Source organism: Phaseolus vulgaris, chromosome 7 (assembly GCF_000499845.2).
Source record: "Phaseolus vulgaris cultivar G19833 chromosome 7, P. vulgaris v2.0, whole genome shotgun sequence".
Lineage (NCBI taxonomy): Eukaryota > Viridiplantae > Streptophyta > Magnoliopsida > Fabales > Fabaceae > Phaseolus > Phaseolus vulgaris.
In genome coordinates this window covers 6,639,265-6,651,354 of record NC_023753.2, presented here as the reverse complement: position 1 = coordinate 6,651,354, position 12,090 = coordinate 6,639,265, and the positions used below count along the sequence as shown (strand labels likewise).

The following is a 12,090-nucleotide window of genomic DNA, read 5'->3' as shown; positions in this document are numbered from 1 at the left end:
TCCTTAGCCAAACTAAGTATTGAAGCCCCCACAATATTGATTTATTTTCATACGAAACAAAGAAGTAGTGGACATCAATTCTATTGAAAATGACATTGGGTTTTTTTTTCACAGGTTTTATCGAACTCGAAGGTACAATGACAGCAATTAAACCCTATACAACGTAAGCGTATCAAAATGTACGAAATCACTTCACAAAGATATAGTAACAATTATTAAACACCACAACATTATCCTATCAAAAACTGTCTTCTCATTCATTCCCATATTTTTCTCTTCATTTTTCATGCTCTCTATCATTACACGTTGACAAGGACAATAACACACACCCACCCAGCACTCATATATACATAATTTTACATATTTCATTATTTTAATTTTTTACTACATTTTATTTTATTTTATTTTTTGTGGATTGGATCAAATCCCACTTATGAATACTAGAGATTGACCAATGGTACATGTAGGTGATGATCATGAACTTTCAACACGGAAATCAGAACACTCCCTGTCACCTTTTTCATTATAAACATTATATGCATGCGTGAATCTTGTTTTAAATTTTTCACAATCCCTTCTTTGTTTTATGCACACTTTTTTTTATGTGGACGGGACAAAGTTGTTTTTTTTTCTTGTTAATGTTCACTTGTTTTTAAAAAAACTAAAACCATTTATATTATGATGAGTTCAATCTTTGCTGCTAATTTCATTGTTAATTCATAATTGAGTTAAATTAGTACAACATAAGGTGACATATTCGTACTTCAAAGTCAAAAAACTTCAAAAGAAACAATAAGCTATAATTAGATATAAAATAATTTTTAAACCTCCAATAAAAAAGTATAACAAAGCTAATTCTAAAAGTGAGTGTGGGAAGATGGTCTATGTTCAAACAGTTGAAATTAGGTCAACATAGCCCAGCATACGGTTTATTGGAAACTATGAATGAGAACTGTACCTTTCACAGCAGAGAATCTCTTCTTTAACCAAAGTTGTTCAAGGATCATAGGAAATTAAAGAAAAATAATTATAAATTCTTTATATGTTTTATATTTCTATTCTTTTCCAAAATATTCATTATATATATGTAAAGATTAATTTTTCAAATAACATTATTTAAATTTTTTTAAAGTAATATATCTAAAATATAATATCACGCCACTAAAAAATCATTAAATAAAAAATAATATTAGAGACAATAAATAATATTGTATTAGATACTATTCTTTAAATTAAAAAAAAATTATATTTTAAAAACTAAAAAAATTATAAGTATCTAAATTAATTTTCATTGTTGATAAATAATTTTTAAATTTTTATTTAGTTAGCTACTAATTATTTATATTCTAAAGTTGTTAGTTAAAATCTTAATAGTTTATTAGATATTTATCTAAAAATTATTTATCACTAATTTAAATATCAACATTTTTTTTAGTATTTAAACTAATATTTAATTTAGTCAATATAATAACTTATTATTTTTTATCTTTATAATTCAATATTATTTAATATTTTTTTTTTCAATTTCATCTTGTAAAGTGGATTTTAAATATAAGTTAATATCACAAAATTAACTTGAAATATTTTGTTAACATTATATATTTTAGATGCGATATTCAATTATATTTAAAAAAATTGTAAAAATTCATTGAGAGTAAGAGTTCAAGAAACTTATATTTTATAAATTAGCTAGTATAATATTAATAAGAACACGAGGACTAAATTAAATTAATTAGTATTGGATTGAATATAAATTCAATTTTTTTACTTAATATATATGTTCATATATGTATATTTATTTATTTATCTTTCTACATTTGCAAATATATATTACTCATTTTTTTTAGTTGAAATACACTGACAAACTATATGATCAGTATATTTTAATATGATTTATTGTAACTTGTTAATGTATTTTAAAGTAATGATAAAAAAACTGCATAAGAACTTATTAGTATATATATACCTACTTTTTCAAAATTTCAGCCTATTAACAAGGTTATACTTTTAACTTATTAGTTTAAAAAATATTTTGAGGTAAAATAATTTATATTACATTTTCTATATATTAATTTTTTATATACATATATTAAAAATATTTACTAAAAAATCAATCTTTTACAGAAAAAATAAGAAATATATATATATATATATATATATATATATATATATGAAATGACTAAGCACATTCTTATTATTATTATAATTTTTATTATGATTATGACTATTATTATTATTATGATTCAATATTATTTTTATTATTAATATTTTTTATTATAACTAATATTATTATTGTTAATAATATTATTATGATTATTATTTTACTATTAATAAAAATATTTTATAATAATAATACTAATAATAATAAAAATAATATTATTATTATTATAATAATAATAATAATAATATTAATAATGTAAGAAACGGTAGAAAAGAAAAAAAAAATCACATATGTTATCTCTCCCTTTCTCTTTCTCTTTCTCTTCCTTCTCTCTTAAATTTCTTTCCCATACTCATTTATTTCAAAATTTGACTAGACATTGCAGTAGTTGAGGAGTCATGTTACATTTTTAGCCGATTAGATTTTCAAATAAACTAAGTTCATTTTTACTCTAAAAATCCTTTATTTTTATTCTTTTTATGTTTTAGTCATCAATCTTAGTGGGATCAGTTGAGAGAAGTGTTTATCTCAAATTCATTAAGCTCATACTAAAATTTGGTAATGTTTGGATAACTTGCTCTAGGTTCCTAAATTTGGAGCAGTTCCCTATTTGATGTATAATTTCCATCAGAATAAGGAATTTCAGGTGAGAGAAACAAACTTTAACTTCAATAGTACCCTAGGTTAGAAGATTTGGATATGGAGAGGATGTGGTCCCAAGTTTCAATTTCTCTTGCAGGGATGTTATTGACAAAATTGTTTGATTTTATGTTGTGTGAACATGCATAAATATTAGATTTTGATAGTTTGGAAGTTAAATATTGTTTTGATATTGGAAAGGTTCTTAAATTGTATGTTTTTTAAAGGTTATGTGATTGAATGATATGGATGATAAAAATTGTATGAAATTGATGTCATACATTTGGGATAATGTATGAGTTGTTGTTTGATGGAATTAAGTATGAAAAATTTATGTTTAACAGAAATCTTCTAGCTTCACTAATGATCTAGGTCATATAGACTAAGATATATGTGGTGAGAAGCTGATGAGGAAGTTAATACACATCGAGTCCTACTGTAGACACTCGGTATTGGATGTTTGAACTTATCCTGATCCTTGATGTATGAATTATATGTTAGTCTCTGGTAAGGATATACTTAATGAGTCTTGCAGAAGACGATGAATTCATGTGTAATTAGTGTGATTGAAATAAAATCAAAGTGTTATGGATTGAAATGAAATTCAATGATTGTGATTGAAAATAGATCCATGTGTGGTCTATATGAATGATAAAATTGATATTGAAATTTTATATGACAACACTTTGATGTTAACTGCGATGACTGTACTACATACACGAGTAGATGATCATACAAATGTCGGAGGATCTGGAGGGCTTTAGAATGCTATTTTGAACTTTATATTGTAAATATTTGTATTTCTATAAGCTCTAATTATGTATTACAGATGTTTTGAAAAACTCTAAGCTTGAATAGAAACATGTAGAACCTGTATTGTAATAGCTAAATACAATTTTTGGGATGTTACAAGTAATGTTAATAAATAATATTAAAGATAATAATAATATGAAAATTTGTATATAATTTTTTTTATATAAAGATTTTTTTATATAACATTATTAATAAAATAATTTATATGTAATGATTAAGCACATTACTATCATTGTTATTATTTTTATTACTAATTTTAATAAATAATAATATTATTTAATGTATGAATAATATTGTTAATAATAATATTCTTATTATTAATAGTAATAGTAATATTATTATTATAATTATAACTAATATTAATGTTATTGTTAATAATATTATTATTAATTAATATATAATACTAATTTTTTTATAGATGAATAATTCATTTACATGTGTATAAATTATCTGTATATCATATTGAATTTATCAATTTATAAAAACGTGTAGATAACATTTTAGTATAATGCCTGTAAATAAATTTGAAATTTATAGTGCTAATATTTTATTTTTTGCTGTAGAAAAGTCACAGTTCTAAATCAATGCTGCATGGATAATTAACAAAATATGAATTTTATTTTATGGAAAACATTATTATTAGTATATGACTGAATCCACTCCAATTGAGTATTATTAAACCAATCATTAGCTTGAAAGGGAAACATCGGGCAAACCAATTAGGAACTAGAGATTCATATATATATATATATATATATATATATATATATATATATATATATATATGTGTGTGTGTGAGATTTATGAGCAAAAAAATATTATTTAATTATTCATTAAAAATTGTGTCGTGCAAGATATGTGCTTTGATATTTTTAATTAATTAACATATATATTTAATATTTTTATAAGTTGTATTAACTTATTGTCAATATATAAAATAGTATTAAAAACATATTATTTATTATTATTGGTTAAATTTTGGTAAAATATCATACAATAAAATTATTAAATAAATTTTAAAAAAAAAATTATAAATTGTTATCTAGTCAGATTTTAACTACCAACTTTAATAATTTATAACTAATTAGATATCCTTTAAAAAATATTTATTAATAATAAAAATTAATTTAGATACCAATAAATTTTTTAATTTAAAAAATAATATATAATTTAGTCAATATAACAATTAAATATTTCTGTCTTTAAAATTGGTTTACGTAGTCAGCTTTGACAGGTTCAGTTGATTTTTTTTAAGTAATTAATATTTTTCTAAATTAAAAAATATACATAATGATATTTAAAAATTGTTTAAAATTATATGAAGTGAATAATAATAAGAATATTGTGAAAATTTGAATTTTATAGATAAGTAATATTAAAAAAAATTAAAACTAAATTTTGTTTTCACAAAAAACAAAGTTACCTAAAATTAAGTTGGATTAAAAATAGGTTGTGTAATAAATATAAACTATTTAGTACTTTAAATATTTTTAAAATTAAGAATATTTTTGTTGTTTTAAAAAAAATGAAATTATGTTTGTAAAATAATGTTTATAGTTGATACAATTATAAATAAAAGGGGTATCGTTTAAACAATATTTATAAAATGATAAATAAGTACAATTTATACATAATTAGAAAATAGAAATGTAAGAAAAGTTGTCATCTATGAGAAGTTGTGCCACATGGTGGTTTTCTTCGTGGTCGTCCTTGTATCCGTTGTTCGGATGGAAGGGTAGGAGGGGGCGGAGGTGAAATGTCATCGTCAGTGCCTTCGACTTCATTGTCGTCACTCTGATTTTTGAACAACTGTGAAGGCATTGTTGGTCAATAATACTGCATGGATAACATTGGATTGTAGGCAGATGGAGGGAGGTCATGGTAGAGGCTGCAAAGGGATTTGATGGACTAGCAAAAAATTGTTGTTGAGATGAAAATGTTGAGTAGTTGAAAGGTGGTTGATGGAATGACGATTGGAATGACATGTGAGATTGATCCCTATATCCGAACAACTGGGTTGGTTGAACACTTGACGAACGAAAAGATTGTTGTTGAAACAATTGAACTTGAGAAGAAGACCCAACATGATGTTGATAGTGAGGTTGTGTAGTCTCCTGTGGCATATCATATTGTTTTGAAAATATGAGTTAATTTTGGATGAGTGAATAATTTTGTAATTGAACTTACATCGTCATCCGACGATGATTGTATAGGCGAGATGTAGTGGATAATATGGTTGATGTACCATTGCATGTATGTTGACTTGTCACATTCGTAGCTGAGAATTTGACATATCAATAAAAATTTCAATAATTATGTTAGAATTATATTCAACTCACACTCAACATTTGTTATATAATGGAACAACAATGGAGTCTTGTAACATTCACTCCTCCTTTGTTCTACACTTTTTCTTCTCTTAATTCCTGCATCCAAGTAAAAACAAAATTGAGGAGAAGGTTTGTGTGATACATTATTTTCTCCTTCTAGTATAAAGTTCAAAGAAAGTCGTTATATTTGTATAAGGTAGTTTTATTTCTTTTAAAATGCAGATGGACACGTGAAATGTCGGTGGAACGTCACTAAACCAACGTGAATAACCAATAATTACAAACATCATAAACAACATGAAAATGGAGAAAAATACAACTTTGATTTGAATGATGAAGATCTTCGGAATATATTTCGTTTGTCAGTCAATCCAAAGATAACATTTGCTACAATCCAAAGATAACATTTGCTACCTAACAGGTGGTCTATTGTTTTCAAGCACATAGGGCATACTAAGCTAGATAAAAGTACTCTCTTACTCTGTAATTTAGACTTTGTGGCAACTCTGTTTGAAAAGGCTCCATGCAAAGAATTTTGCAAAAGGAGGAACTTTAATGTACCATAACTCAGACAAACTATCTTTTCACTTCTCATTATCCCCCTGTTGTAGTATTTAATATGCAGACTTCACAGAGTAAGTGAAGTTTTCAGTTTTGTTCCACGTCCATTTTTCTACCTTTTTTTTATGTGGTTGAGATTTTTTAACACGTCTAAGAACTTATCAACCATCGGTTTTTCCCACTGGAACATGATCTTCTCCATTCTATTTTTCACTCCCACTTTCCATTTACTCATTGCCTACCTAGCTTCACGATCTCACTGATTTTTCTTTTTACCCTTTCCTTTTTAAAGCTTTGGTGTATATAATATAATGTACGGCCTGATATATCGAACGAGCTAGGTTAATCTATACAAAATATATTCTTAGGCAAAATCACAACACAGATCTTATCAAAAGATATTTGAGCCTGAAAAATCAAAATTGTCAATAAATATGGATGGGAGCATCAAGAACCAAAAGGTGGTCGGTGCTGAGGGAATTACTTCCCGATCCTTGGAAACAACTATTCTACAATTGGGTTGAATTTTCTAAAGTGGATGAACAATGAGTGGAAGACCATAGCTTGGCCTTAGGGAGAGCATAATAGATGGTGAATGTTTGTAATGAGGAGAAACCTTAAAAGTAAACCTAGAGAGAAGAAGGGTTAACACAATCTTGTACTCCATAAAGGTCAAATTCCTACCAACACACATTCTCCCTCCAAACCCAAAAGGCAAATACCCCATCTTGTGCTTGCATCCACCATTCACATCATCCATGAACCTCTCTGGTCTGAACTCATTCGCATCCTTTCCCCATAGTTCAGGGTCGTGGTGCATGGCCACCACATCTATCCACATGTTCGTTCCATTGGGCACTGTTATATCATCAACTTTTATGTCTTCTCTGGCTTGCCTTTGCACATTCGGTGCTGGAGGGTACAGTCTTAGAACTTCATTCATCACGCACTTCATCTGTATGCAAGAATTTTCAATTAATTAATCAGGGAGGAACAGTCATTTCAAGTCATCCTAGTAAAATCCAAAAACGTGTCTTACTTTTTTTGCTTCAACATAAATATCATGTGGATTTTTTAATGAGCACATGCTGATTTTAATTAATTGGCTAAAAGAAAAGAGACCCAACATGTATATGTAAAGTAAATGTTGTACTCAAGTGCCAATTATAAAGACATGGAAAGCCTCCCACTTTACTGTAAACTAAATAAAGTTATAAAGAAAGTGACAGTTTGTTGTGTGAAGTTAAGTCGTGTTTTGTGGGTGGTATCTCAATTCTCATGTACACATTGTCGTTTTTTGGAAAATAAGTATATATGTAGTTGTTCATATAAAATGAACATAGTAGGCTCATAAATGCAAAATATTATTAACTCAAATTTTTGTTAATTAAATAAATAAAAAGCATTAATTTACCTTTTTTAAACCAGCGAGCATAGAAATGTCAAGTTCTTGGGTGTTCCCCACCACATCTCGTATCTCATCTCTCAACTGGTTTTGCCAATCTTGGTGCATGGCTAGAAGCAGCAAAGTCCATGTGATGGCAAGTGCTGTGGTTTCATGGCCTCCAAAGAAGAAGGTCTTGCATTCATCAACAACTTCTCGCGATGTTAGCGTCTTCCCTAACCGTCCATCAACCTGGTGATTTTCTTGTAGCAACAAACCTAACAAATCTCTTTGAGAATTTTTCGTCTGTGACTTCTTCCGAGATTCTATGATGGACAACAAGAGCTCATCGATTACTTTCCCCAGTTTCTTGGCCTCTAAGGTTTTCTTTACGTTGAAATACTTGCCAAAGGGAACTCCTACATATCGATTGGTCTTAAAAAGTGTCATTTGCAAGGCTCGTAGTTTGTCGAAAACATCTCTTGCATTGTCATCTTTCATGCCAAAACTTGTTCTTGCTATGATCTCTCCAGCTGTTGCTATAATCTCTCTTTCCACGTCAATTTCGGGGTTGCCAGAGTTTATTTGGGTAAACCATCTGTCTATCATTTGATTCGTCGAATCGACCATCATGTTTGCCATGTCCTATATGGATAAATGCAACAACTAGTCAGAATATGTGCTTAGGCCAAAGCAGACATCAAATGTTTGACGTCAAGAAAGGAACAATAGAATATTAATTGAATTTGTTTGGTGGGTCATTAATTTCGAAGTAGTTTCCTGTAGGATAATGTATCCTTACATGGTTATATTTTATGTTTCATTCATGGATTTTCAAACCTCACACTTGAAATTACGGTACCTTCAAGTTAATGGGATTGAACGCGGGGGCAACAATGTGCCTGTGACGAACCCAGTCGTTGCCCTCAACCATGACCAAACCACTCCCAAACATGGGGTCTCTGTCTGTTCTAAACACACTTGGTTTTCCCCATCGCTTGGCCATCACCAATGTCGACATTTTCTTCAAGAACTCTGGCTCTGCAACGTACAGGAATGGCTCCGTGCCCAACCAGTACACGAAAATCTTACCTACACAAACAAACCCAAAATGCATCTTTAACTAGCTAGATCCATGCATGTATATTATATCTTCAGCAATTCATGAACCATTACCAATTGAGTTATGTTTAATTTCATATGCATGGATATGTATAGTTGAATAACTGAAGTTAGAATGTTTACATTTAAACAAAATTAGCTCTCTGTGTGCAGGAAAACAAAACAACAAAAATGCATTGATATATGACACAGTAGGCTTACCATGTGATTTCTGCCAGCTAGAAAAATAGGGAAAAACGTTAGAGTGTATATCATGAGTGAGATTTGAGGATAGAACTGAAGATTGAATGCCATTCTTTCTTTTCATCTCTTTAATGTTTCCAAGAGGAAAACTTGGGATTGGTCCTCCCAACCCACATTTCTTAAGCTTCTTAAGTGTTTGGTTAGGGAAAACCCACCAAGAAAATGTTAGTATCAAGAGCAAGAAGAGGCAAAGTAGTGCCAAGAATGCAACAAAAACCCCAGCTAGCCCTAGAAACTCCATTTCTCTCTCTCACACACTCTTTATGTATTTGTGTATTAAGCTTTGTAGCACTATATCTCTTATTTCTGTGTATCTATCTCACGGTTCAATATAGTACCTGGTTGTGTTGTTGGAAGCAAAGTGGTGTATTGGTATTTATAGGAGGCATCTGAGTAGTAAAATTCGTGGATTTGACTGTGTAAACGAGTAGTAGCTATACTTTGCCAGCCTTTGAACATTTTGACCCTTTCATTATATTTGAATGTTTTCTTTCCTCTTTAGGTCCAACTTTCGTTTTCGTGTCAAAGGTATATGTATTGGTCGCATTTTCTGTTTTTGAACGTTTTGAGCTGACTGGCCCACATTGGAATTGATATAAAAATTGAAAAAGAAAAGAGTGGGGCTATGAGTTGCCACAGCGGTTGACCACTATTCTTTTTTCTTTATTCATATGCAATAATATCAGATATTCGAAACATGAAATATGTTAGTTCTTAATTATATCTATCCTTAAAATTATAAAAAAAAATGTCATTTTAATATTTAAAGTCAGTCATTTTAATTTTTATATTTTGTTGAGTAATTATTTTATTACCAGTCAGTGGTGGTTGAATAGTAACTTACACTACAAGAAAATCATAAAATAGAAACTAATTTTATAGTATTGTTAAATAGTTTTTAAATTGGTATCTAATTAACTACCAATTATTTATATTCTAAATTTAGTAGAAAAACATTGGTTACTAATTAGATACCAATTTAGTCTCTAAAGTAGTCTTGAAATTAATCACTATAGCAAGTAATTCTTTTTTGTCTTTAATGGTTTATATTTCAGTGTTGTGAATGATTTTCATTACACATATTTTTTTATAATTTTATTTTTATTATTTACATCATTTTTAATATATATTTTTTTATAATTTTATTTTTATTATTTACATCATTTTTAATATATATTGTATTTTATGTATTATTTTAAAAAGTAAAAGTCTTTCATTCTTTAGTCTGCTCATATTCCAAGTATTTCTATATCAACATATTACTTATAACTTGTAGTGAGATGGAAAAAAGTTGTGAAGTATGCATACACAAACTCGAGCCATGTGATTAAGTCTCATTTAAATTTTCTTCATATATTTTATTTCAGTTCAAAATTTCTGTCAATAAAAACGTTACGAGAAATTTAAAATTTACCAAATGATAATTATTTATCGACTTAAATTCATAAACAAAATAAGATTTATATATGAATTATTATTCATAAGTTTTATATATATTTTTTAATATATAATAGTAAATTAGTTTAACAATAACAACTTAAAATTTATATGTATTTTTAACGTATTATAACAGAATTTTTAAAAAAAATATTATTCGTATGTAATGATAATTACATCGGTAAATAAATAAAATCATAACTAAACTATTAATTTTACATATATTAATTTTACATACAAATTATAATAACTGACTTATTAAAAAAAATTGATATTATAAATATTATTAATTAATAATAATATTATTATTATATTAATTAATGTAATAATAATATTATTAATAACATTAATATTATTTTAAATATTATTAATAATTATTATTATTATTAATTCTTATTAAGTTATTATTACTAATAATAATAATATAATAGTACATTATAATAAAATCATTAAATAAAAATTAATTTTAAAAATAAAAATAATTAATTATTATATTGATTAAATTAAATTATTTTAAAAATTAAAAAATATTAGTATGTAGAGTAATTTTTTTTATTAATAAATAATTTTTAAATTGATATCTAATTAACTACCTAAAATCTTAGTAACTAATTAGATATCAAATTTAAAGATATTTATTAAAAATAAAAAAATAAAATATTAATATTGTTTTAGTATTTAATTTAGTTAATATAATAATTATTTTACTTCTAAATTTTTTATATTTAATAATTTTTTAAAATAATAAAAATAATAATAATCATCATAATCATAATTTTTTTTATATAGTGGTTATATATATGCACTATGTGTTCTCATGGGACATGGGTTAATTTTTTTTAGTAAATTCTTAATTATAATGATAATAGTAATGCTAATGATAATAATAGTATAGTTAATGGTAATTACCTACAAATTTAAATTTAAATTTGTGGATAAATTTACTTACATCACTTTTTTTATCGGAAAAAAATGAGTTAATAAGAAAATATTAGGTGTTTCAACCCTTCACAACCCTTGTTTACGTCCTGATTATTTATAGATTTTGAATTGTCGATAATCTTTACGTGATTAATTTTTTGATATAGTAAATACAATTTTTTATGGTAAAAAAATTTAAGATCTTTTAATTGTAATTTTTAATTTTTAATTTTTATTTCATGATTAAATATATAAGAGCATGCGAACATTACTTTATGCTTCTTTGTAACAATTTTTTTTTTGTGAGTGGCTATATTTGGACTGATTTTTTATTGTTAATTATGTTGTAGTCTCAATATTTATTAAAAAAATATTATTGTTTTAGTATATTAAGATATTTTTGTTGTATTCTGTAAAACTCAGTTAACATAAATAATTAGTTGCTATAATGCGACTAAATTAGAAACCATTTTAGAGAT

General features: G+C 26.4%; 1 protein-coding gene across 1 annotated transcript; it reads right to left on the bottom strand.

Moving 5' to 3' along the window:
* Positions 1 to 6,832: 6,832 nt before the first annotated feature.
* On the bottom strand, positions 6,833 to 9,602 carry LOC137829487 (cytokinin hydroxylase-like). Its single transcript, XM_068636293.1, has 4 exons — positions 9,212 to 9,602; positions 8,751 to 8,980; positions 7,919 to 8,533; positions 6,833 to 7,459 (listed from the first exon to the last, which is right to left on the bottom strand). The coding sequence occupies exons 1-4, from the start codon at positions 9,492 to 9,494 to the stop codon at positions 7,034 to 7,036; spliced, it is 1,554 nt and encodes a 517-aa protein (XP_068492394.1). The 5' UTR covers positions 9,495 to 9,602; the 3' UTR covers positions 6,833 to 7,033.
* Between the last annotated feature and the right edge of the window lie 2,488 nt (positions 9,603 to 12,090).